At 43.6% G+C, this 26,690-nt stretch overlaps 1 protein-coding gene across 2 annotated transcripts; it reads left to right on the top strand.

The window, feature by feature from the left end:
- Positions 1-249: 249 nt before the first annotated feature.
- Positions 250-26,395, top strand: ERCC5 (ERCC excision repair 5, endonuclease). Of its 2 annotated transcripts, XM_084844656.1 has the most exons (16): positions 250-1,383; positions 2,262-2,380; positions 3,073-3,248; positions 3,844-3,959; positions 4,042-4,134; positions 4,250-4,310; positions 5,775-5,918; positions 11,550-11,757; positions 11,964-12,926; positions 13,924-14,177; positions 14,708-14,827; positions 16,742-16,955; positions 18,802-18,946; positions 19,372-19,572; positions 20,244-20,328; positions 25,283-26,395. In XM_084844656.1, the coding sequence occupies exons 2-16, from the start codon at positions 2,293-2,295 to the stop codon at positions 25,844-25,846; spliced, it is 3,432 nt and encodes a 1,143-aa protein (XP_084700782.1). In that variant the 5' UTR covers positions 250-1,383; positions 2,262-2,292; the 3' UTR covers positions 25,847-26,395. The 2 variants fall into 2 exon arrangements, with proteins under 2 accessions (XP_084700782.1, XP_084700783.1); XM_084844657.1 differs by lacking the exon at positions 25,283-26,395 and having other exon boundaries at positions 19,372-19,574; positions 20,246-20,419.
- The last annotated feature ends 295 nt before the right edge of the window (positions 26,396-26,690 follow it).

Below are 26,690 nucleotides of genomic sequence, written 5' to 3'. Positions count from 1 at the left end.
TTGTGGGTTGGTTAGAAACGGGTGGCACCGGGGGTCTGTAACTGTCCCTGGCTGCTGTGGAGGCCTTTCGTGCCTTGGGAAGCCCCACCACCAACTTGGGAGGCCCTCCACCAACTTGGAAGCCCTGGCCAGCGTCTGCTAAGGCGCAGCAGCCGCAGCTACTTGTGGGAGGGAGGGCTTTCCGTGGTGGCGGTGCTCCTGCGTGTGCTGCAACCCGCTCTATTTCCCACTTGGAGAGCAGGCAGCACCGGACAAAAAGGAGTCAAGTGCGCGCAGGCAACCGCTCCTGCCTCTGCCTCCTCGCCTTCCTCCTCGGGCCGCGCGAGGAAAGACCTGGGCCTCGTGCGACGTGGGAGCACTTCCTCGGGCTCGCTTGCCCGCACCCTCTGGGTGGGGCGGTTGGCTTGGGCTCCGCTGCGCCCCCGCGGCAGAAGACAGCGTTCCCTTTTACCCTGTCCCGCCAAGGCAGGGAGGCTGTACTACGGCCAAGTCTCCCAAGAGCAGAGCGGGCAAGCGGAGAGGGTGCTCCTGCTGGCTCTCTTCTGGCGCAGGACGGGCTCAAGCGAAGCCGCCCTTGGGGAGCAAGTGCAGCAAGAGGCTGCGCCTGACAGGAGCACGGCTGCCTCCTGGTCCTCCTCTCTTGCTGGGCATCCTCCCTAGCCCCAACCATGTCTCGTCTCCCCTTCCGAGAGGGGGAAAACGCACCGCACTTGCCTTTTCCCTTGGGGATGAGCCTTCCCGCCGCCCACCCCAAACGGGAAAAAGCAAGCCTGCGAGCGGTCAGAGGCGGCTCTTCCTGCTGAATGGCTAGAAAAGCGGCTAGTCCGCTAGATAGTGCCGGCTGCAGCCTTCCACTCTTAATGGGGAGGGGCCCCTTGGGAGCGTAAGGAGAAGGGGGCCCAAAGCCATCCTCCCGCCTTCCAAATCCGGGCTCAGCCGTGACTGTAATTTGCAAATTTTTTTGGGGGGGGGGTTATGCTGGGGCGCATAGCGAGTATTTTCAACCAGCAGCGTAATCCTTTACATGTCCCTCACAAGTAAGTTATGCTGAGTTCGGTGGGGCTTACTTCCAGGTCAACGGGTATAGGATTGCAGCTTTGGTGCAGCCAGGCATGCTGCGCGGAACTAGGGAATGGAAGCACAACTTCATTTAGCAGCAGCGCGGGAAAGAACGGGGGTGGCACTGCTGCTTGTGCTCGGAGAGACGCGCTCGCTCCACGCCTCCAATCTTCTCCGGCAGGCGCGCAAGCTTAGCCACCGCAGCAGCCACGCCACTCTCCGGGAACTACATCTCCCAGCAGGCCGTGCGATATGCTCGGGCTCTCTTGGTGTGAAGGAGTGCAAGGGCCAGTGACGTCATGTTCCGGCGATGGCGGAGGTTAGGTAAGGGCGCGTTGATGCAGCCTCGATTGGGCCCTTCCTTCCTCCGCAACTTTAAGTCCTTCGGTTGGACCCGTCTTTGGCTCCCTCGCCTGCCTTTGCCTCAAATGGGGGTTCCCTATCGTTTCTTCCTCGGCCATGGCAGACTCCGGGGAGAGGTCTCACCTCCAATCAAAAGCCTCAGCAGGCTGCCCCCTCTAGGATCTCGTTTCCGGATTAGGTCTTTTTATAGATGATGACGATGATGGTGTGGATGATGTGCTGTTAATGTATATAGCACTTTACAAGCGATAGCAAAAGACTGGTCCCTGCCCCTGAAAAGCTTACAGTCCAACATTTGCCACAGCACACACTGTTGTGGGGAGGGAGATGGACGCAAGGCTGATCAGGGGAAGTATATATGTTCAGGTCATAGACTGGTACCCTCCAGTGTCATGCTGGGGATGACTGTGCTGGCGGAGGATGATGGGAGTTGTAGTCCAGCACATCTGGAGCATGCCAGGTTGGGGAAGGCTGTGTTACAGGTGCTTAGAGAATGTGCAGCTGGGACTAAGAGGGGCTAGGTCTCCAGAAGGTTAGGCCATGGGAGTTGGTCAAGTTTTCTGTGATTAACTATTTTCCCTGTCTGCTCTGTACAGCTGAATTTTGTTCTGACTGGTTATCATAGGTTTGATAACTTTTATGTGTCTGTGTTGTCTCAGATTTTGATAAACTGCTACTTAGTGTTCAGCGAAATACTTTGTGGAGCGCTTGTAGATGCAGGAAAATAATAAATAGAATAAGTAGCTATAATTAAATATTGTTCTCCTTGGTATGCGCTTAAGTCAGCTTTTTTCTAGTAATGTTCATTTATACACCCATATTTCTATTGTCTCTAACAGATTCACTTTTCATTAAATTACTTAATAAAAGATGGGTGTTCAAGGACTTTGGAAACTGCTGGAGTGCTCTGGAAGACCTATAAACCCAGAAACACTGGAAGGAAAAATTCTTGCTGTTGGTATCCTTAAAAATGGAATCTAACTATGTAAATGCCTGGCTAGTTTGACCACCCAAATGGCATTTCCCACAAAACCCACTGGCAGAGGTATCCTCACAGAGTAGGCCCGCTCTATGAGTAGAGTAGCAGCTCACACACTTACCGCTGTGCCTGCAGATTGCCCAAGCTTTTCCTGCAAACAGTCAAGTTGGTGCAGGCATCGGCTTCCCAACTTCCATCAGCCATCTATTCATCTAAGAAATGTTATTTGTTTAAGCTGCAATTCTGTACCTCCTTACCTCAGAATACGCGCCATTGAACTTAACAGGTCGTACTTCTGAATAGGATTGCACAGTTAATGAATACTACTGCTTTTGCAGACCTTGGCCTATACAGTGAATATCAATAATAATAATAATAATAATGGTTAAATTAGACTTCCCTGGCCCAATAAAAAACACACATCATCAGTGGCAGTTTGCATGAGTATCTGTTAGAATGGTCTGACAAACAGCCAATATATTGTTTGCAATGGCATTATTAGCTTTAGCAGTTGAATTGCCTTTTCTTAGCTAATAAAGAACATTCGTATGTCTCTCAAACTGCTCATGAGGTGCAAGTGAATCTGACAAATAGTCCTGTGTGCTTTAGATGTGCTGCTTGTTTGTGTGTCTCGGCTTCTCCACTTGTCTTCCTATGAATGCTTTTCTAAGATATCAGCATTTGGTTGAATCAAGCCGTTAAAGGAGCGAGGGACCACCATGGGAATTCCATCCACAATGCTCATCTCCTCACTTTGTTTCACCGGCTCTGCAAGCTGCTGTTCTTTCGGATCCGTCCTGTCTTTGTTTTTGATGGGGAAGCACCACTTTTGAAGAGGCAAACTTTGGTATGTGCTTTGTACAACGTTTCCAAATACTGAACTGTATTTGTCATTGATAGTGCAGCCCTAAACATGTCTACTCAGAAATAAGTCCCGCTGAGTTCAGTGGGCCTTACTCCCAGGTAAGTGAGTCTAGTATTGCAGCCTCAGGCTGCCATCCTATACTGGATTATCTGGGAATAAGCCCCATTGAGTGCAGCGGGGCTTACTTCTGTGTAGATATGTATAGAGTTGGAGCAGAAAGGGAGGTGCAGCGAAATGGAGGCAGTGATCTGCAAGTCTTTGAGACAGAAATTGAGCCCTGTTCCCTAATGATGAAATCTACTCCAGTGAACCTCTGGCGCACTTGTAGAATTAGGTTAACACGTAATTGGTCATTAATGCAAGAAATATTCTAAAAAGAGAGACCACTGGAAATACCATAATCTTGCCTGATATGAAATGAGAAAGAAATGAACGGCACAATCCTAAGCATGTATGCTTAGAGGTAAGCCCCATTGAGTTAAATGGGGCTTCCTCCCAGGTAAGTGAATAGAGGCTTGCAGCCTATGGAAAATAACATAATTGTGTAATACAAAACATTTCACCAATGTTGCTGCAGACTAAACGAAGACAACGAAAAGAAGTTGCAGTCACTGACTCTAAGAAAACTACAGAGAAACTTTTGAAAACTTTCCTGAAACGACAAGCTATCAAAACTGCTCTAGCAGGCAAGAGGCAAGAACATCCCCTCCATGTGTGTGTTTTCAACTCCAAATGTGAAGTCTTCGCTTATCTTGTACATCTTCTTTTCCCCCAGCAATGCTGAGTTCCCTAGCCTTTCAGAAATAAGAAGAGAAGAAGTAGATGACATTTATGTATTGCCTTCTTTACAAGAAGATAAAAAAGATAGGTGAGTGAAAGAAGTTGAGTTCACATTTTTATATATAACCATTCAAAACAATAGACAAAATACTCTTGCTTTTTATGGAAAATGTGTTGATACCACCTTTACTTTTGTGACATAGCTCAGAAGAAGAAGATGAAAAGGAATGGGAGGAGAGAATGACCCAGAAAAAGATCCTGCAGGTAATGATCTTAAGTGTTCCTTTTTTCATTGCTGTGTGCATTTGCTCAGAGCCCTGCTGGGAGGCATTTGGCCTGATCCTAGTCCAGCACACTTTTCCCACAGCGGTCAATCAGATTCCTATGGGATGCCCACAAGGAGGACACGATGGCAAATAGCCTTCTCCCGCTATTCTTCCCCCTCGACTGGTCATTCGAGACATGCTGCCTCTGACCTTGGTGGTCACAGGCCATTGTCACCTCCCCCTCCCCTGTAAGATGAGGTTAATAACTGTGATGTATCTTACAAGATTGTTGGAAGAATTACATGAGGTAAAATACATCTGAAGCATTTTGGATACTGCTATGTATTATTCTTATGTCACAATCATTGACTTGCTGGATCAGACCGAAGACCTGTTTAGTCTAGGGCTTCCTTTCCAGCAATGACAAGCCAGGCAATCTGGGGAAACTCATAAATAGGGTAAAGTGTAGATACTAGCCGCTCCCTATTGAAGAGCAGCATAGTGGTGAGGGTTAGAAGCTGGAGACACTTGTAGCTATTATGATGAATGTAATATGCCTTTCCTGCATGGCTCCATACGTAATCAAGCGGCATGCTAAACAGTGTCAAGGAAGAGACCAATTTCCATGTGTGATTGTCATATATTTTGAAAACTCTCTTTTCTGTAGCAACCAAAGGAATTCTTGATTGTGATTTCTGAAAGGTGTTTTTCTAACTCATCTGTCCAACTTCACGAAAGGAAAGTTATTCCAGCTGAAAGGAAGACATTCCAGATAAAGAAATTAGTTTGTTTGAGTTACTACCAAGCATAGCGTTTTCAACAATATTTCCCCCCCTTATGCTGGCAAGTAGCAAGTTGTTTCCCCCCCCCCCATATATATGGGTAACCAATTCCCGACATTCCATCAAGTATCGTCACCCAAGAAACAGAAACCAGGATTGGACTACTCAGGTAGGGCTATGCAGGTAGGAGGAGGTCTGGTTTTCAGTGGTTGGGGTGACTGGGGACCAGGAGCAGCTCCAGCCTTTACCCCACAGGCATCTCGAAGTGTACCCTTCTCCCATATAAATGTGTGGCCGCCTTTCATATCTGGGGGGGCGGGGGGGTGATAATGTTGGGCATTGGACAAATAATTTGACATTGTGAAGAGGGCAAAAGCTGAAATGAGTTGGCCTCATTCCTGATCCTGCAGGGGGCTGCCAAGTGGTTTTATGTGCATACAGCACACACTGCACCCTCTAGGTTCACTAGTCCCCCATTTTGGTAGTTGTTTAGTGCTCTGAAGTTGGAGCATCCTCAGGTATTCCATTAGGAAGAGAAAAAGATTACATTAATTTCAGATGTCTCAGATGTGTGTTTGTGTGTGTTTCTTTTTATGCCTTTGCATGGACTGTGTTGATTTCAAACCACTAAGCTCACAAAGCCCCCAAATTTTGTGTGCTGCCTTATACAATTTGCATAGGAAGAACTGTTTGAAAACCCTCACTCTGTGGATGTTGAATCAGAAGATTTCCTGAGCCTGCCCCCTGAAGTAAAGCATGAGATCCTCACAGACATGAAGGAATTCACGAAAAGAAGAAGAACCGTATTTGAGGCAATGCCTGAGGTAATGCATAGGCCTTCCCTTGGTTTTCCAAGCCAGCAGAAGAGAACGTTGCTGCACTGGCGAATCCCTCCCTCTTAGGAAACCCTCTGTTGTCAGGACAAGTGTTCATGTGAGGACATCAGGGGAATAATTCTCTGTGTATACACTCCCAATGGGATTCTGACAGCAGAACATTGTGATTCCTGTTAGAGCTTGAGAACCAAGGCCCCTTGTGACAGAGGGCAAACTTACATCATGTTTCATCTCTTGAGGCTTCATTCAGTGTTGATCTTACTTAGAACAGACCCATTTAAATGAATGGGACATAAGTTAGACTGACATTGGATACAACCCTTGGTGTTTTCACTTCCATTTTACTACCAGTCAAACTGCACAGTTTTGCCTTCCTGGCTCCACATCATACTGTCTTTGGAGCTGACATTGACAAAAATTTCCTATGGGCTAAGAATACCATTCGGTTTTGCCAGTTCATTTTTTAGGATCATACTTGCACAACTGTGTCTTTCTCCATAATATCCTTTTCTTATTTACTAGTTTTCTGTGCTGCTGTTCTATAAAACTATATTCAAAGTGGCTAACAGCATATCCAAAACATTACCGAAACCATCAGAACCAATAACATTGCAATTTAAAACAGCCATAGAATATAAATTGCCAAACCTATCGCAGCAAGAGAATAGACTGAGCGCTTCAAATGCAGGAGCTGCTAACACTCAAAGTCCTGCTTAAATGAGTGTGTCTTAATTACCTGCTTGAATATGGGAAGAGAAAGACTCTGATGGTCTCCCAATTCTCTCAGGACCTTCACTAAGACCTATCTATAAGGAGTCCTTCCACATGTTCAGGTTTTCATGTTGCAATCCTATTTGTTGTTCAGTCGTTAAGTCGTGTCCGACTCTTCGTGACCCCATGGACCATAGCACGCCAGGCCTTCCTGTCCTCCGCTCTCTCCCGGAGTGTGCTCAAGTTCATATTCATTGCATCGATGATGCTATCTAGCCATCTCATCCTCTGCTGTCCCCTTCTCCTTTTGCCTTCAATCCTTCCCAGCATCAGGGTCTTTTCCAGTGACTTATCTCTTCGCATTTGGTGGCCAAAATATTTGAGCTTCATCTTCAGTATGTGTCCTTCCAATGAGCACTCAGGGTTGATTTCCTTTAGGATAGACTGATTTGACCTCCTTGCAGTCCAGGGGACTCGTAAGAGTCTTCTCCAGCACCACAGTTCGAAAGCATCAATTCTTCGGCGCTCAGTCTTCCTTATAGTCCAGCTCTCACAGCCATACGTTACTACTGGGAAAAACATAGCTTTGATTATGCGGACCTTTGTCAGCAAGGTGATGTCTCTGCGTCTTACTATGCTGTCTAGGTTTGCCATAGCTTTCCTCCCAAGGAGCAAGCGTCTTTTAATTTCATGGCTACAGTCACCGTCTGCGGTGATCTTGGAGCCCAAGAAAATAAAATCTGTCACTGCTTCCGTTTCTTCCCCTTCTATATGCCAGAAAGTGCTGGGGCCAGATGCCATGATCTTAGTTTTTTTAATGTTGAGTTTCAAGCCAGCTTTTGCACTCTCTACTTTCACCCTCAACAAGAGGCTCTTTAGATCCTCTTCGCTTTCTGCCATTAGGGTGGTATCGTCTGCGTATCTGAGGTTGTTGATAATTCTCCCGGCAATCTTAATTCTGACCTGTGATTCATCCAACCCGGCGTTTCGCATGATGTACTCTGCATATAAGTTAAATAAGCAGGGCGACAATATGTAGACTTGTCGTACTCCTTTCCCAATTTTGAACGAATTGGTTGTTCCATGTCTGGTTCTTACTGTTGCTTCTTGACCCTCGTACAGGTTTCTCAGGAGACAGGTAAGGTGGTCTGGTACTCCCTTCTCTTTAAGAATTTGCCACAGTTTGTTGTGATCCACACAATCAAAGGCTTTAGCGTAGTCAATGTAAGGGAAATAAACGTTTTTCTGGAATTCTTTTCTTTCTCCATGATCCAGCGAATGTTGGTGATTTGATCTCTAGTTCCTCTGCCTCTTTGGAACCCAGCTTGTACTTCCGGTAGTTCTTGGTTCGCATACTGCTGAAGCCTAGCTTGTAGGATTTTGAGCATCACCTTGCTGGCATGTGAAATGAGCGCAATTGTGTGGTAGTTTGAACACTCCTTGGCATTGCCCTTCTTTGGAATTGGAATGTAAACTGACCTTTTCCATTCTTGTGGCCACTGTTGAGTGTTCCAAATGTGTTGGCATATTGAGTGCAGCACTTTAACAGCATCATCTTTTAGGATTTTAAATAGCTCGGCTGGAGTACTGTCATCTCCGCTAGCTTTGTTGTTACTAATGCTTCCTAAGGCCCACTTGACTTCACTCTCGAGAATGTCCGGCTCAAGTTCAGTGACCGCACTATCATGGCTATCAGGGACATTCAGATCTTTCCTGTATAGTTCTTCTGTGTATTCTTTCCACCTCTTCTTAATCTCATCTGCTTCTGTTAGGTCCCTGCCTTCTTTGTCCTTTATCATGCCCGTCTTTGCACAAAATGTTCCCTTGAGATCTCTGATTTTCTTGAAAAGATCTCTAGTCTTTCCCATTCTATTGTTTTCCTCGATTTCTTTGCATTGTTCATTTAACAAGGCCTTCTTGTCTCTCCTTGCTGTTCTCTGGAACACTGCATTCATTTGGATATATCTTCCCCTTTCTCCTTTGCTTTTTGCTTCCCTTCTTTCGTCAGCTACTTGTAAAGCCTCATCAGATAGCCACTTTGTTTTCTTACATTTCTTTTTCTTTGGGATGGATTTCGTTGCTGCCTCCTGAACAGTGTTACGGACCTCCGTCCATAGTTCCTCAGGCACTCTGTCTATCAGGTCTAATCCCTTAAATCTATTCCTCACCTCCACTGTATATTCATAAGGGATATGATTTAGGTCATACCTGAACGGTTTAGTGGTTATGTTCTTATGTTCTTCAATTTAAGCCGAAATTTTGCAACAAGAAGCTCATGATCTGAGCCACAGTCAGCTCCAGGTCTTGTTTTGACTGACTGTATAGAGCTTCTCCATCTTTGGCTGCAAAGTACATAATCAATCTGATTTTGCTACTGACCATCTGGTGATGTCCATGTGTAGAGTCACCTCTTGTGCTGTTGGAAAAGAGTGTTTGCTATGAGCATCCTGTTCTCTTGGCAAAACTCGATTAGCCTTTGTCCTGCTTCATTTTGTACACCAAGGCCATGCTTGCCTGTTATCCCGGTGATTTCTTGACTTCCTACTTTAGCATTCCAATCCCCTATGATGAAGAGGACATCTTTTTTTGGTGTTAGTTCTAGAAGGTATTGTAGGTCTTCATAGGACCGATCAACCTCAGCTTCTTCAGCCTCAGTGGTTGGGGCATAGACTTGAATTACTGTGATGTTGAATGGTTTGCCTTGGATTCATACTGAGATCATTCTATCGTTTTTGAGATTGTACCCCAGTACTGCTTTTCCCACCCTTTTGTTGACTATGAGTGCTACTCCATTTCTTCTAAGGGATTCTTGCCCACAGTAGTAGATATGATGGTCACCTGAATTAAATTCGCCCATGCCTGTCCATTTTAGTTCGCTGATTCCCAAGATGTCGATGTTCAATCTTGCCATCTCATGTTTGACCACCTCCAGCTTCCCTTGATTCATTGATCTGACATTCCAGGTTCCTAAACAATATTGTTCTTTACAGTATCGGATTTTCTTTTCACCACCAGACACATCCACAGCTGAGTGTCCTTTCGGCTTTGGCCCAGCCGCTTCACTCTTTCTGGCACTACTAGGAAATACCCTCTGCTCTTCCCCAGTAGTATATTGGACACCTTCCGACCTGAGGGGCTCATCTTCCGGCGTCATCTCTTTTAGCCTTGTGATATGTTCCATGGGGTTTTCTTGGCAAGAATACTGGAGTGGGTTGCCATTTCCTTCTCCAGTGGACCACATTTTGTCAGAACTCTCCGCCATGACTTGTCCGTCTTGGGTGGCCCTGCCCGGCATAGCTTATGGCTTCACTGAGTTACGCAAGCCCCTTCGCCACAGCAAGGCAGCAATCCTATATTTGGGAATAAACCTCATTGAATTCCATGCAACTTATTTCCGAGTAGACCTGTATACAGATTGTGATGTAAATGAAAGGAATTGAGCTAAAATGGTACAATGAAGAGAAAAGCCTGTGAGGGAGTTGTGGGTTTTTTTTTAGCCTCTTTATATTTGAGAAATGAAGTGGCTTGCCTAAGGCCATTTTGAGTTTCTGGCTGAGCAGGGATTTGTAACCGAGTCTCCTAGGGCAAAGTTCAATATTTATTTATTTCATTTCTATACAGCCCAATAGCCAAAGCTCTCTGGGCGGTTCACAAAAATTAAAACCACAAGGTACAGAATAAAACAATACAATATATGAAAGCTTAAACCACAGTATAGCAGTACAATCAGAATAAAATCTAGCAGCAATGCAGATATTTAAAATACAGATTTAAAATGCCAAAGCTAAAAGACTAGGAAATTAAAATGCTAAAATACTGGGAGAATAAAAAGGTCTTCACCTGGCGCTGGAAGGAGTACAACGTAGGTGCCAGGTGAGCCTCTCTAGGGAGCTCATTCCACAACTGGGGGGCCATAGCAGAAAAGGCCCTCTTCCTGGTAGTCACCTGCCTCCCTTCCTTTGGCATGGGCTCCCAGAGAAGGACTGCTGAGGATGACCTTATGGTTCAGGCAGGCACATATGGGAGGAGGTGATCCTTCAGATAACCTGGGCCCAAGCCATTTAGGGCTTTGAATGTGAATACCAGCACTTTGAATCGGGCCCGGAAATGGAAATATTCAATATCTACTAGACCCCGTGTCCAGATCTTGCCTTCTTTCCTCTCCAGGCTTCTTTCCCAAATGCAGGCCTTCACTTCCGTTCTTGTCGGAAGCTATGTCCCCTTGCTGGGTCCTCTCTGGTGCGGTGTCTCTATACAGCAGGTTTGCAGAACCTCAGGCAAATCTGGCCTGCCTGTGGTCCCGATCTGGTCCTCCAAGGTTCCCCAGATTGCCACACACCACTTGACTGGCCCCATCCCCTTTCCCCCAACCACCGATGGTTTGGTGGTGTCCTAGCTTTTATGCAGTTCGTCCCCTCTCCTAAAACTTAGTTACTGGCACTGAGAACTTTAAGCTAAAAGGTGCTGGTATTTTGGGCCCCACCCCTTTTGTCTTTGGACCTGCCTACCCCTGGAATATGACCCCTGAGAGCGTCTCAAAAATAGAATTCAGCCCCTGGGCTGAAAGAGGTTCAGCACTCCTGCTGTGCGGGAATGTGGCCTGGCACCATGATGAGAACCTGTGGTATATGAGGAGGAAATATCCCACCTTATGATGGAACTATCCCAAAGTCAGTTGATAAGTTTTGAAATGTGTTTACATGTTCAGTGGATCCATCCAAGTAATAGGTATAGCTGATGATACCCAAAACAAGAAAAAAATCCCTTTTTTAAAAAAGGGATGTAATATTCTCTCTTTATTGTTGACATATTTCCTTTTCCTCTTACACAGTAAATGCATTTGCCCTGAAAATGCAGGAATGTGAGCTTATCCAGGCTGATGTGTAAATTATTGTTTTTTGATTAAAGGGATCCAGTGACTTCTCCCAATATCAGCTAAAGGGATTGCTTAAAAAAAGCAGCTTAAATCGTCACATAGAAAAAGTGCAGAAGGAGATGAATGAACAGCACTCGGGCCAAATCCAGAGCCAGTATGAAGACGATGGGGGTTTCTTGAAAGAAGTGGAAACCAGGAGGGTTGTGTCTGAAGATACCTCTCACTATATCCTGATAAAAGGTAGTATTGCAATAATGCTCCAGTTTCCTAAAGGTATTGAGTGACCCTTAATGCACAAGATGCGGTTAAAAACTAAATCATATAAACACTAATAAATAATTGTCATAGCTTTGCTTGTATGTAAATTTTAATCGTTTTTCTCTTTACTTTACCAAACCTGTGTTATAATGTACCAATAATCAGTGGTGGTCCCTTTCTTGTTTCAGGTATCCAGTCCAAAGGAGATACCTCCAGAGATCTGGTGACATCATCTGCAGGCTGTTCTTCCGCAGTGCCTGGTGATTCAAAGCCTAGTGTGAATATTAAGAAGGCTCAGGTTAATGCAAAGCCATCACCAAGTGATCACATAAAGGCCGGATCAAGCAGCAGTCCTTATCCGGCACCTCCTTCTCCCAGAACGGTGCTTGCTATCCATGCTGCAATGGTGGGAAGCAGTTCAGAAGAGGAGCTGGAAGATGAAAACAAAAATCGGCTTGATTCAGATAAACCTGGGTCTGGCCCTAGCGCAGATGCTGGCAACGTTTCCCCCAGAACCCTGAGGGCTACTCAGAAGGCTTTGTGTGAGGAGGAGGAAGAGGATGTTAGAGTAGCTCTTACTGCTAGTGCTGGTGATAGTCGAGGAGAAAGACCTTCTGTTAAGGACCTTCTTGCCAGTAGCCCAGATGAGGGGGACGAGATCCCCGAAGACCACAGTGGGAAAGAACTTCAATTTTTATCTCTTGGACAATCAAGAAATAGAATCATTAACCAAGAAAATGAATTGCATCAAAGAGAACTCATGTTGGAAAAGGATCAGAGTGTACCTGAAAGCCTGTGCATCCCTTTTGTGGCAAAAGGACTTTCTTCTGGGGTGGATAAGGATGAAAGAGGTGAAGGAACCCAGGCTTCCAAAACAGATGTGAATTCTGCGCAAGTCTGGAATACGAATAGTGGCTTGCAGCAGCCGGTCGGGTCTTTGACCCCTCCATCTCTGTCAGTCTCCCCAACCGATTCAAATTTTGCAGAGCTTGCCAAAAATGGAAAAGTTGAGCGTTTAAAGAAATTGGTTCACCGGCCAGAAAAAAAGGGTTCCAGTATGCAACATGAACTTTTGTTTGCTTCAGAAACGGCAAGTCTGAACAAAGACAGAATGGTACATCAATCACAGTCTGAAGAGAGTGATTCTGATGGTATGTGGGCTTTCAAAAAATGTGTTTGTGTGAGAAAGATGTGCTAACACATGGCTGTGCTAGCTAGGGATGATGGGAGTTGTAGTACAACACATCTGGAGGGTAGCAGATTGGAGCTGTGCTAAAACTATCAGGCTTTCCATTCTCTTTGTACCACTGCATGTGGTCCGCCTGCAGTACACAGTGTTCACTGCATTCTTTTCTGATCCTACTGTAATATCACTGTTGTGCTTATGTTGTGCTTCCTCCTACATCCCCGTCTCATCTCCCCCACCCCTTGCCTTTTGCTTTAACCTTTTCATGGCCCCTAGACAGCACTCTTCCCACTTGCGGCTTGGACACTGGAGCTCCCTCTCCCCTATACTTCAGCCTCCATTTGCACATTAAAACGGTGAGCTTGAAATGGCAGCTACGAAAGGACTAAGAATAATCTTGGCTCGTTCAGAAGGAAATAAGGATAGGCTGGACCTGTAGCAGTATACAGTAACAGAAAAATGACCCCACAAGGCCAATTGATGTGAATAACGTCATACCTAATTTGGCCTTGCATCTGATCTCTGAATGGCAAAAGTGGACAGATCATATAAGGGTATCCAAAAGCTCTCTGAGGTTTGTCCCATAATTCTTTGCAAGTACTCGTTGATTACTTCTGCCTGGCAGAATAGGGCTAGGGAAACTTTCCTGCCAAGGTCAACATCAGGTGTGGCAAAATCTTTCAGGATCCTCATTCCAGCAGTAGGTGTGACCAGAGTGGAAAGTGGGCAGGCCATAGTCAAAAGTGGGTGGAGTTAACAGATGTAACTCTTACCTTCAGTATGCAACAGAAAAAGGATATTTGCATCCAGGTATTCTCCTTCTCCAACTTGTGTAGGGTTCTGATGGATAGAATTCTACTCTGGTAATGCTCTCATTAAACAAACCCTGAACAGGGATGATCTATTCCACTTCAAAGACAAAGAAGCCAATCTTGCCTCCTTTTTTTAAAAACATTGATCAGGTAGCTTCATTGAAGTGGATGCTGAACTAACTGGTGAACTTCAAGGTGAAACGTTTGAGAAGTCACTTGCCTCCACTGAACAGGAGGAGGGAACAGTATCTGAAGATGTAGCGGATATAAGAGGGGGGACCAAAGTTGCTGTGGAGAGCCTAACAGAAAACACTGGTGAAGATACAGAGCTGACGGTGCAACAGGATGCCGAAACCAAAGGCAAGGAGGATGCTGCAGTTAATGAATGGCAAGATATTAGTATGGTAATTATTTTGCTGTCATCTATACTGAATGAACAAGGGAAGGGCCGTGTTCCGTGAACCAGGGATGCCTGCTTTCTTAAAATATTCTATTCAAATTTCCCGTAACTTTTACTGTTCAATTAGGGAACTTTGTGCAGAGATTTGAAAGGAATTAAGGACAAAAAGGAGGAATTTGCAGTCAGTTTGGATAGGGACCATAATGTCCCTGCGACTGAAGATGCGGACACAAGTTTCACCTTCTGATGTCTTGTTTGCATGTTTTCAGATTCTGCCTGTGATCGTGAGCATTAGAAACTTGTTCTTTTCTTTTTAACTAAAACCTCGAGAGTCAAAATTCAGTTGATCGAAGGCATGCATCCATAACAGAAAAATGTTCTTTCTCAAATTTCCCTTCCAAGGTTTATGGCAGAGTTCCTCTACTTAGTTTATGGAATAGAGAATTTGGTGCAAAAATTTTCTTGCTGGGTGCAAAAATTTGATGTGCAGTTCCTTGTGCTAAATAAAGCTTTGATCTTGGTTTATGTTTGCAGGAGGAATTGGAAGACTTGGAAACGAACCTTTCTATCGAACAAAACACGCTTCAGGCTCAGAAACGGCAGCAGGAACGTATTGCTGCCACTGTGACAGGACAGATGTTTTTAGAAAGCCAGGTATGCATTTATAATGCATCCTGTTTGTTCACAAGGGCCTACAGAGATTCCCATTTTACAGAAGGGGAAACAAAGGTGTGGATGTGGGCAAGAATATTCAGTCAAGTACCTGTGGAAGCAGGATTTGAATCCAAAGCCCATCTCTCTTTACATTGGACAACTCTTGTTTTCCTTGTGTTGGGAAAGGTGTTTGTGTGAGTGTGTGCGTTGGGGGTGGAGGTGGGATAGAATGTTGTTTGTCTACACTTAAGTTCTATTTTCCTTGGCTTATTTGAGTAATGGTTGCATGATCAATTTCAGTGAATTATCAAGGCTAATGTATAGACTATACTTGTATTAAAAGAAGAGTAAACTATATCAAGGGGGAATTTCTTTAGCTCAAAACAGTGTTCTTCATGGTGCAAGTCTAAGGAAAGAAGAGGAGTGTTAAAAAGAAACCAGTTTCCTATAAAATCAACCACAACAAATGGATATTTTCAAACATAGGAGAAAAAAATTGAGATACTTTTTGTTAAAAACAGGAAACTTTCAACATTACATCATAGCTAATGAAGAGCTGCTTATGCCCCCACCTTAAATTTCTCATATTAGTAATTTTCTTCATATATTATCGTTGTCTGACTTGGAGAAAGAAACTACAAACAAGGATGTCAATGATAAAAAGTAGCAAATTGCCTACTTGTTTCCTTTTGCCACTTTGCAGATTAAACATATCATTTTGGATCAAGCTGTTGGCAGAACAGTTTTAGGCAAGGGTTGCATATCAATGGCTTGAATGTAGCTTTTCAGTAACAGCCAGGGATGTACGGACTGTAAGATCCGCTCCGTCTGTGTTTCACGGATTGTCAGGTGCCTTTTGTTCTGTCGTCCGTCCACAACAAATGTGAATATTTTTCTTTTTTCGTCATGCAGAAAACTATGCAAATATGTAAGTATTTACATAATTTACCTTGTATGTAAACATTTACTTTATTGTCCCCCATTCCATTCAACGTTTCCCCAGCAGAAACTTATGTATTTTTCCTACGAATTTATATGTATAAATTTTGGGAAAGTAAAAAAGTCATCCTAAAGTCCACAGACTCTGTGCGGCCTGAGGAAGTCGCTCGACAGCAGATTCTGCAGGTCGGATTCTTAGAAATCCGAGCTCATTTTAGTCTGTCTTGAATTTCTCCAGCATCCCTAGTAACAGCCCTAGAAAGTGCATTAACGTAGTAAAGCGAGCTATTCATTTATTGTACTGCCAGGATTTGCATTTGGGAAGAAAGAAAATGGGAAAGCCCTCGTATGATTTTCATAGAAAGTGAGAAAAAATATAACCTGTCCATCTAGTGTAAAGCCAAGGTTAAATGACATATCACATAACTGCAAATATTGCAGAATCATACTTGGAGGATGTGCATGAGAAACATCTCTCTGCAGAAGATTAATTTGCATGGCTCACACAGTCAATAGGCATATGTAGTTTTGATTTTTAAGTAAAGTAAAATTGAGGCTGCATTTAATCTATCCACTTAGACTGCAATCTATACATACTTCCCCTGCAGTAAATCTCATTGAATCCAGTGGGACTTCCTTCTGAGTGGACATACATAGGATTAAATTGGTACTGTCTCTTAAGAATGCTTCAGCTACCAGGAACCTCTCTCTTTGGCATCATTTGTAAATTGTAAGCATTCCCAGGCTATCAGTTGAATTATACTACCTGTAGGACATGCTCAAGTGAATTGTCATACCTCTGTTGAACTTTTTCCAGTGATTGCAGTAATGGATAGCTGTTACCTGAGCAGATGAGTTTAAGAGATTTGCTTGTGTTTCCTTCCTGAACTCCTCTCTACTTCCTGTTGCATTTCGGAAAAGGGCTGCTGTATGAGAATAGCTCTGGGTTCAGATACTGTTTTCCATTCTCTACAGGAACTTCTGCGCCTCTTTGGCATTCCGTACATTGAGGCCCCTATGGAAGCAGAGGCTCAGTGTGCTGTTTTGGACCTCACTGATCAAACCTCTGGGACAATCACAGATGACAGCGATATTTGGTTGTTTGGAGGACGGCATGTGTATAAAAACTTCTTCAGTCAAAACAAGTATGTGGAATATTACCAGTTTGTGGACTTCCAGAATCAGCTAGGTAAGGCCCCAAACCTTGTTTGTGTGGAAGCTTTGGATCTTGAATTCCTCTATACTTTTTCAAACATATATTACCTCATTTAAACAGAAATTGGGTCATTATAATGTCAATGTTTTGCTAGGGTATTGATTTCACAATCAATAGTAGATACGCAAATAGATTTTGTTCAGATCTCTTTGTTTCTTTGTTTTGAGGACCATCAAATTGGTGACTTAGGGTGCAACCCTATGCATGTTTAGAGAGAAAGATGTCCTACAACGTTGTAGGAATTTTTTCTGTCTATACATATATAAGATTGCGCCTGAGGTAAGTGCCACTGAATTCAGTGGGACTGACTTTGGAGTAGACATGCTTAGATATGTGCTGTTAATTCACTGTCTAGAGATGACTTATGACTAGTTTGATCTTTGTGGCTGCTGTTATTGAACTCTGGATTCAGACTGGGCATTGCGATTTAGTGTTCAAGGATTGATGATTTGCTTCCAAGTTTGGGAATGAATTGGGTCTGTTCAAAATAGCAGTGGTAGCTAGAAAGAACTGTAGTGGCAGCACTTAGTCAGAACAGGCTTAAAATCTGTCAAGTTCCTATGACTAGTGCTTATCAGCCTGCATTTTGGGCCTGTTGCAGCAACAAAATTCAAACTAGCTTTTCCTATTGATAGGGTAGAAGAATTTCAGGCCATGCAGTGGGGCATACTTTTCTATAAATACAAGTCAATTGTTACCAGTGGTCTGTCGAATATGTACAGCCTTTTTACTAGAGCTGTGCGCCACTTCGGTCTGTAGCCTGAATAACGAGGTGAAGCAGGCTGATTTGGAGGTGCCTTGTCTTGCTTTGAAGCAGATCAGTACCAAGGCTCCCCGAAGTGGGTCAGCTACAAGCCACCTCAGTCCACCTTGTATATTCGGAGCTCTTCTTATGCTTTCTGAGTAGCCCAGTCAGGCTGGCTCCAAAATGTATAAACTTCTGAAAGATCATGTGGAGGGGGAGGAGGGGGGAACAGGAGAGGATGTGGAGGTGCCAAATATATCAATTTGAGAGAGAGCCAGCCACCGGGAGGGGCAGAAGATGAGGAAGGAGGGGAGAAGGGCAGCGGAGGAGGAGGAGGAGGAGGAAGAGGTAGTGAGCTTTGCTGTGAGTCAGTCTCCGTTTGCTCATTGAGAGAGAGGTGGTGTTACTGGAGAGGAGAGGATTAGAAGCTAGAGCAGTGGTCTCCAAAGTGGGGTGCATGCACCCCAGGGGGGCTGAGAATTCCCCAAATTTCATGTATGTAATCATAAAATCTGAAGAAGTTATGGCCGTTTTGTTTTCCCATGCAACTCAAGTGGGGAAATGGCCCAAACAAGTTATTTGGATGTCCGAATCTCACTTTGGATTCGGGTCTGAGTCAAAGCTGATGGGGTCCGGATCAGTCCGAAGCAGAGCAGGGCAGCCTTGGAAGATTGGAAGCGGCATCCAAAATGGAGTGGGGCATCCATGCACAGCCCTACTTTTTATGTCCTTTCATTATCCAGAACCTGATAAAAAAGCTTGTTATATGCTGCCAAATGCCTGAGAGAAGAGGGCAGTTTTAACCTCATGCTGAAAAGGTGACAATGTTGGCGCCAGGCGGGCCTCATCGGGGAGATCATTCCATAAATGGGGGGACCACCACTGAGAAGGGTTGGGTTATGGAATGGGCACCCAACACGTTCCACAAACCACAATGGCTTATTTAAGCCACCGTGGGTCAAAATGATCGTGCGAATCCAGCCAGAGTCTCTTTACTTGGGCCCATGATGAGAGAGGACACTGAGCACCTATGTGAATTCCTATCACAGATGCTTTACTGATTCTTTCCTTCAGGCTTGGATCGGAACAAGTTAATTAATTTGGCCTATCTACTTGGTAGTGATTACACAGAAGGCATTCCTAATGTTGGTTATGTAACAGCAATGGAGATCTTGAACGAATTCCCTGGACGAGGAATGGAGCCTCTCTTCAAACTTATGTAAGGAATTTTCCTTGTGGGCCATTGATTCCTGTCTTTCTGGTGTGTGTGTGTGTGTGTGTGTGTGTGTGCATGTGTGTTCTCCTAGTTTGAAGCATTATGAACCAGGATGTCTGGCTTCTGCAAACACAGACATGTAAGCAATCACAGAGCTGGGTATTTTTCTTGTACTTAGTACACTCTAGTCAGGATGTCTATGTATGACCTCCATTCTCAGAAGTTCTGTTATCCAGCTTTAGTTGTTGGGGAACATGAGCAGGAGGGTGCTGTTTTGCTCTTGTCCTGCTTATGGGTTTCCCAAAGACACCTAGTTGACTACTGTGGGAACAGAATGCTAGATGAGATGGACCCTTGGTCTGGTCCAGCAGGGCTGCTCCTGTATGTGTGAGAGATGTTTTTTAAAAATGTATTCTGCTTTTTTTCAGGGAATGGTGGGCTGAGGCTCAGAAGAGCAAGAAAACACGGCCCAACCCATATGATACTAAAGTGAAGAAAAAATTGCGGCAGTTGCAGCTTGCACCTGGTTTCCCAAATGCTGCGGTAGCAAAAGCTTATCTGCATCCTGTGGTCGATGAGTCAAAGGGATCATTCATTTGGGGAAGTCCTGACTTGGAACAGATCAGAGAATATCCTTTTCCCCCTCTGTTTCTTTCTTCCTTGGAGAAGCTATAGTTCTAAAAGGACAGCTGCTCCAGTAGAAATTGTTGTATAGGTGAACTGTACACCAATTGGGTACTGCCTTGCTCCCTTTTTTGCATGAAAGAGCACGGTTCATATAGTTGGTAAATTAATTTTGTGGTGAGCAGGGGATAGAAATCTCTCAAAACAAAAGTGACCTTTAAAAGCAGTTAATCAGTGTACCACTTGTGTGCTTGCTTGACACACAGAATTTCTGTGCTAGGTGAAGCTAAAATGTGAAAGCACGGTCTATTATAGATAGTATTTGGCTTGTATTTGTTATAAAAAAACAGTCATTAACGACTGGTGTCATGCAATAGTTGTCCAGATAAAAGAGAACTGCAAAGTATTTACATTTAGAAGTGCTGCAAGGTCTGTTTTAAAACAAACCAAAAGAAGAATATCTTGGTGTCGCATAAAAAGCTTTAGTAATTCTTACCATGTTTCTGTTTTAAATACTCATCCTGCTGCTCCACATAACTCTTAGTTAGAGATTTGTAAGATGTGGATTATAAATCCTTCCTACCACCCGCTTACTATGCTGTTTTAAGGAACTTTCATTCATGCTTGGATTTTCTTTCATTTTTCCCCCTTGTGAGTGACCCTTAACTGCTTGCACATTTTGCCAGAGTCACTTTGGCTGGACTAAGTTAAAAACAGATGACGTCCTATTGCCTGTCCTCAAACAGATGAATGCTCAGCAGGTATGACTGAAGCACAAGCATGTGTATCTCTGGCGGTGGTTTTGGTGGCGGTGAAGCATCCAAAGTAATCTTGCTGTAACACCACAAGACTACCTACCCATATAAATGTGACTTGAACTGAACGATGAGGTTGGCTATCATCATCGGATATTCATTGCTTTTAGCCATTGCAGGAGAACAAAACATGAAGACATCCATCAGGGTAGTACACAAATACAAATAAAAAAAATTGGAAAAATTATACCTTTCCTTTCAAACCATTTGCATTTAGAAATACACCTTAAAACCTTCGCACTTTGGAGACACCTTGAATCTTACTGAAATTACTCACAAAATCTGACAGTGAAATCTCTGCCAAATAAAAACACTGAAATTAAAATAAGATAGAATTATACTTGCAATTTAAAGATGCCGAAGTTTTAAAAAGACCTTGAAACTTACTAAAGTTCTTCACAAGGTTGGCCCTATCAGATCATTGAATCCTCCTTCTGCTCTACCACCATCTCATTCAAAGATCTAGCTCTAATTTTCTTTGCTGCAGTCGCATACAATGCAACTTGGTAAGAGATGTACTCATGCTCATCAGATAGCAGGCTACATATCCCCCAAATAGGGATCCTATAATTAAATAATCATATGCAAATATATATATAGAATTTTATTTTTATAAATGAAATAAACACTACCAACAATATAATCAGAATCTTCAGTTTCCAGCATTACAATATTCTAATAAAAAGAAAAGGAGGATAGCAAAAGAAGGGAGAGAGAGAGAGAGAGAGAAAGAAAGAAAGAAAGAACAGAATTATATTAAACCTCAATAAGAACAAACCAAATATCCAAACAACCTTAAAGCACAGAAATAGAAGCAAACAATCCATTTCCATTGGCCATAAATTGGCATTCAGTTAACGCGTATTAATAAACAACCGTTTTGCCAACAAGGAATAATAATAATAATCCCATAATGATGTTAATAATAATACTAATAAAAGGTGGTTGCATTATCTTAAAAAAGAAGTTTAAGAAAAGGATAAAAACAGGAACAACTCATTTGTATATTTTAAGTAATATATCTAAAGATATATTTATATGTGTATACACACACACATACACACAAATATGCACTTTATTACAGTATAACATAAAAAGAAGAGAAAGAAAAGAAATGCAAACATTTATTTTGGCATATTGCCTAGAAATCTTATCAGCTAAAGCCCCAACAATACTTCAAAAGAACAGTAAAAATGGCTAAGTTCCAACTCTGGAGGCTGAGAGAGTTGGTTCCCTTAATTTAGTTTTAATACCAATTAAAAATGCTTCTGCAGCATCAGGATCCAAAAATCTTTTCATCTGGCCTTCAGAAAGAATACAAAATGTAGCTGGATATTTAATACGATATTGCAGGTTAATTTGCTTTGCTAAATGTCTTGCCTTGGTGAATTGCCTTCTTCTGTCAGCGATTTCTTGAATATAATCATGAAATAGCATAATCTTGTCATTTGCTGGTCCCCACCGGAGCTCACCTCGTTCTCTTGCCAGATGCATAAGGTAATTTTTTGTGGAGACTTGTGAAAATTGAACAATAACAGTCCTAAAAGTCCCTTTAGTGCCACGTCTTGAATCAGGAACATGATATGCATGCTCATTATCAAGTAAAAAATCAGATGGTAAAGCAAATAGCTCATGCAAAAGTTTATCCATAAATTCAGCCAAGCCTATATCAGTAGCCACTTCTTTAATACCAAGGACACGTAGATTCGCTCTGCGTGTGAAGGCCTCCAGTTGAGAGATTCGAGCAGACAAAACATTGTGAGACACTTTCATAGCCATTTCATCCTGATCTTAAGATCGTTAACCTTCGCTTCCATCTTTTGAAAAGAGATATTAATTAAATCCACAGCCCCCTGAAGGGCAGTAATTGAGTCCTGAATTGTTTCAAGTTTCTTTGACTGCTCTGGTAGCTGAGAAGACATCGTTTTTATCAAAGCAAGCAACTCCTCTTCATCTCCGGCATTTCTAAAAACCTTTGCTGAGGGAGCAATTGGGGAGGTAGGTGGCATTCCCAAGCCTTTTTTCCTTTGGTACTGCCATCCTCCACTTTCCAAAGCACAACAAGCAAGTATAATTGCAGAAACAAAAAAGCAAACACTTAGGCAGATTTACTTACAGGTCCTCAGATATTGCTGGTAGTTTAAATTCAGAAATACTATTTGGAGCCGTTTGTCCTTGTATCTCCGAATTGCTTAGGAGATTCAAACAGCATTCAGTAGATGACACTCCAGCGTCTATTCTTAGATTTCAGCCCCTCTGTTTCTTCACAGAAGCAGCTGTTCTTCCAAGATTTCTTCCAGATGGTACTGTAAGCTTCCCCTTTTAATTCCAGGGGAAGAGAAAAAGGTTTCTCAACCTTTTCCCCGCTGTTTGAGATAAGCAACCTGCGGAACTCCGCAAGTCACTGCCAGACGCCATGGCTCCAACCGGATGTATATGCAAATATATATTGAGAGTTGCATCTCTGTGAAAAAGTAGCATCACTGAGAGTCAAGAAAGCAGATGATGACTCAAAACTCCATGAAAAAATAAGGCCAGACTCAAAATACAATCACCCATGAGAATTCAGCTGTGTGTTCCAGGGTTGCAGAACAGATCTATTACAATAATCACTGACAAATGAGTGATGCGCTATTTATAAGATGAATCTTCCACCTTCTGGAAAGAACTGGAGTAGCACCTGTGCCACAACTCCAGTCTAAGATCAAAGGAGGGTGTGTCTCTCGTGCTCACTGCAATTCAAATGTGGCCCCCGTGCCTTGGTGTGGTTTTGCCCCTGCTGAGCTAGGAAACAGGCAGCATGTGGCATGGGAGAGATCAGGGATTCTTTTTGCCACAGGCGGCGCCATACTCCAGTTCAGGGTTGCCACAAATTCCTGGCTTCTGTGCTATGTTTGACTCCTGTGATCCCCTTTGAGGATCTATGATGTTGTTCTAATCAGGTTGGGTTCACTAGGTTTGTTTTTGGTGGGTAGCCTTTGGGGTTGGTTGTGGTCCCATAGATATTTTGTCAAGTGGCTTACTTTGTATTCACGATAGTTTGGAACTGAAAGACCAGCACTGATCTCATATTCAACTGTAAATGTTGTGTATAGACAGAAATCCAGGACCAGTAAGCATCTCCAAAACATCAGGCTTGCTTCATGTAGTAGCCGGTTAGAAATTGCAGAAGAGATAACCACAGAAAGAGAAACTCATTGTCGGGAATGAATCTGAGCATGTGGAGATGTCTGGCAGCTCAGATTCAGAATGGAAACTGCCAGAACAGTGGGAGGCACCCTCCCTAATCAGCTCAGATATGGCAAGACTTTCTTCCCAAGACCTTGATACCCAGATGGCTCAGCCTGAAGCCCCCCCCCCTTTTTCTCCACCATGAGATACTAAGGTTCGGAAGAGGAGGAGGAGAGCAAGGGGCATGACTTGAGGGTCTGTCACAGAGCGAAGTGGGAAAACTTACAGGCGGAGCCCAGACGCTCCACCAGGTTGGCCACTTGTGAAAGCCTACATAGGAGGGAGCCCCACTAAGGGAGGGGCATCCCTGCAAAGCTAGTCTGGACAAGAAGTTCTTGCCCAGACTGCTGGCAAATTCTCTAACTTCCACTGCGGCTCCTCTATTGATATTTGTAGATGTGTGGATTAGCGGTTTCATTGCAGTCTGAGAGTTTCCTAGAACCTGCATTTGTAGTGAGCCTGAAGCCTTTCCTGCAGTGTGTTGATTGCAGAGGGAGAGGTCGAAGGAACCTGACACTCATTTCCATCTGGTGATGGCTAAATCCATGCAAATACCACCTACATCAAAAAGTACATGTATTTCCATGTCTTTGTTGTATGTCTTTGTTGGAATGACCTTTGGCCATTCCAACCTGCTTCCCCCAGCCTATTCAAACACAGCATGAAATCCTCACTAGTTGCTGTTTAGCTGTTTGCGTATTTTTACTGATTATTTATAACTCCTCTTTTTCAAAACAAACACAAAAAGGCTTACAGGAAAATAACAATTGAAACAATCATGTAAAAATACAGCCCAGCAAATACAATATTTTTAATCTATAATGACAACACAAACAAAAGCAGTCCACAGGAAATAGTGACTCCCCCGAAGGTAGTCTGAATAAATAGATCTTCATGAGGCTACTAAAACTTTGCAGCATCAGGCTCTAGGGAGCCACAACAGAGGTGCCACTAATAAAAAGCCCCTGCTGCATGAGTGGGTAATACAAGGCCTGTGGGCCACGTGTGACCCTGCCCCCTGTGCATCCCCTGCCACGGCCCCTGTCACCACCGGGTTCCCAATGATTGTGCTGAGATACAAAGCCTGCAGGGAGCGCACATCTTGTTTCACAGCAGAATCACTGGGAATCTGGCCACACAGCCATTCCGAGAGGGGTGGCATCCTGAAAGAAAAAGGTCTTTCCTGGAGTTCTCAGTTGTAGAGGGACTTGTGTGCCTTTATGCACCCAGGCCATATAGGGCTTTTAGCACTTCCTTTCATAGCGAACTCTATGCCCCTGTGCCAGAAGAGATGGAGCCAAAGCAAGGCCACTGAGAAGGAAGAGGCACATCTGGGGGAACCCCGAGGTTTCAGAAATACAAAAACCCTTTAAAAACTAAGAAGTCCAAAAGATGGCATACCCATTCCCCAACAGCCCAAGAAGGAACGAACATGCCCAGTGGTCACCTGGAGCCACAGAATGTGGAGAGTCAGTTGGGAAAGAGAAATGGGAAACTAAGGGGCCCAAGTGAATTAGCCTGCTTGAGCCTTTACAGCTTATTAGTATCCCATACTGTATGAGGACATAGTGTAACATCGTCTTGCAGATCCCACTTGTCTCATTGCAAGTAAGAGTACCTTGTAATTCCCCTAACATCTCTTGTGGGGATGCTCTTGTTTCCTTTGTAGACTCAACTCCGGATTGACTCCTTCTTCCGATTAGCACAAGCAGAGAAGCAAGCCATCAAGAGTCAAAGGCTGCGCAGGGCTGTGACTTGTATGAGGAGGAAAGAGAAGGAAGAAGAGGAAAGCGAAGTCCTGGAGGCAACTACAGTCATAGAGGAAGAAATTAGACAGAGGAAAGGGAAGGATCCTGGGCAAGGTGCAGAGCGAGGCATGGATGGAATCCAGAGCCGGCAGGGCAAAAGGAAGCAGAGCCCACCTGCTAAAGAGCAGAGTTCTTTAGGGGGAGGTTTCATAGGGGAGGTTCAGCTCTCGGAGGCATCCAGCGAGTCATCTGCTGAAGATTCGGAGAAGGAAGCCTCAGATGGGTGCAAAAGAAGGAGAACCGCAAAGGCGGTCAAAGCTGACACAGGAAGTCATGAAACCAACACGGTGCTTGAACCCTCGCAGGATGAAGCAGGGCATAGTAGCTCCAGTGCAGAGGAGGAAATGCCTATGGTGACAGCCAGACCTGTTTTTGAGGGCAAAAAAGCGAGGGGCAAGTCTTCAAGGGGGAGAAGAAGAAAATAAATTGTATAGTAGGGACGCAATTGTAATTTTGTGGCAGAATTATTGAAAAAAATATGCGGTTGGTTTGATTTGATGAGAAACTACCTTCAGATACATAATTTCCATGGTGTAACTCTACACTGTGTGGCATGTAGTTTTGTGGATGTTATCAAGATGGCCGCCATCAGAATTCACAAAATCTTCAATATCTCTGTAAATAGAGGATGGATTTTAATGTATAAGGTCTCATTTTATAGGCATTTCACAGAACTAGAAATTTGATCATTAGAACTTTAACTCAAAAGTGAATAATTTTTGAGATATTTGTGTATGTATAATATCAACCCTATGTATATCTTAGTTTTGGGTGTTACGCAGGTAATAAAGCTAGAACAAAAAATTCCTATTGGAATTTATTTTGTATATGTGGTGAAATGGCATATTTAATACATATTAGGTAAGTATTTTAATAGGTATAAGTTTAATAGGTGACAGTTTTATGTTGATAGTAATAGGCAATATAATTGCAGTGTTATCAGCTGTATAAAGACATTCACTGTTGTGTTTTGGAACTTTTAGTCATTACTGTGACATAAGATAACTGCTCACACACTGCATATCCTAACAGGCTTTAGTCAACATAGTCACCATCATCTTCATTATCAGAACCTGAGAGGTTCGGTCCAATGTGAGAATCATTATTACACAGGTCATCATTTCCTCCACACTCATACGTGTCTGTACACAGTAGGTTGTTGGCTAAGCATTTGCAGGGTGGGAAGCATCTTTTCTTTACACATTAACATCTGATCAACCTTAGGATTGACTCTAGTACGCATGGCATATCACAGCAAATGGGAGATAT

This window comes from Heloderma suspectum, chromosome 3, assembly GCF_057233095.1.
Source record: "Heloderma suspectum isolate Gila_16-S chromosome 3, 16-S_ref, whole genome shotgun sequence".
Classification (NCBI taxonomy): Eukaryota; Metazoa; Chordata; class Lepidosauria; order Squamata; family Helodermatidae; genus Heloderma; species Heloderma suspectum.
Note: the sequence above shows the minus strand (reverse complement) of the source record. Positions and strands in the feature narration are given on the sequence as shown.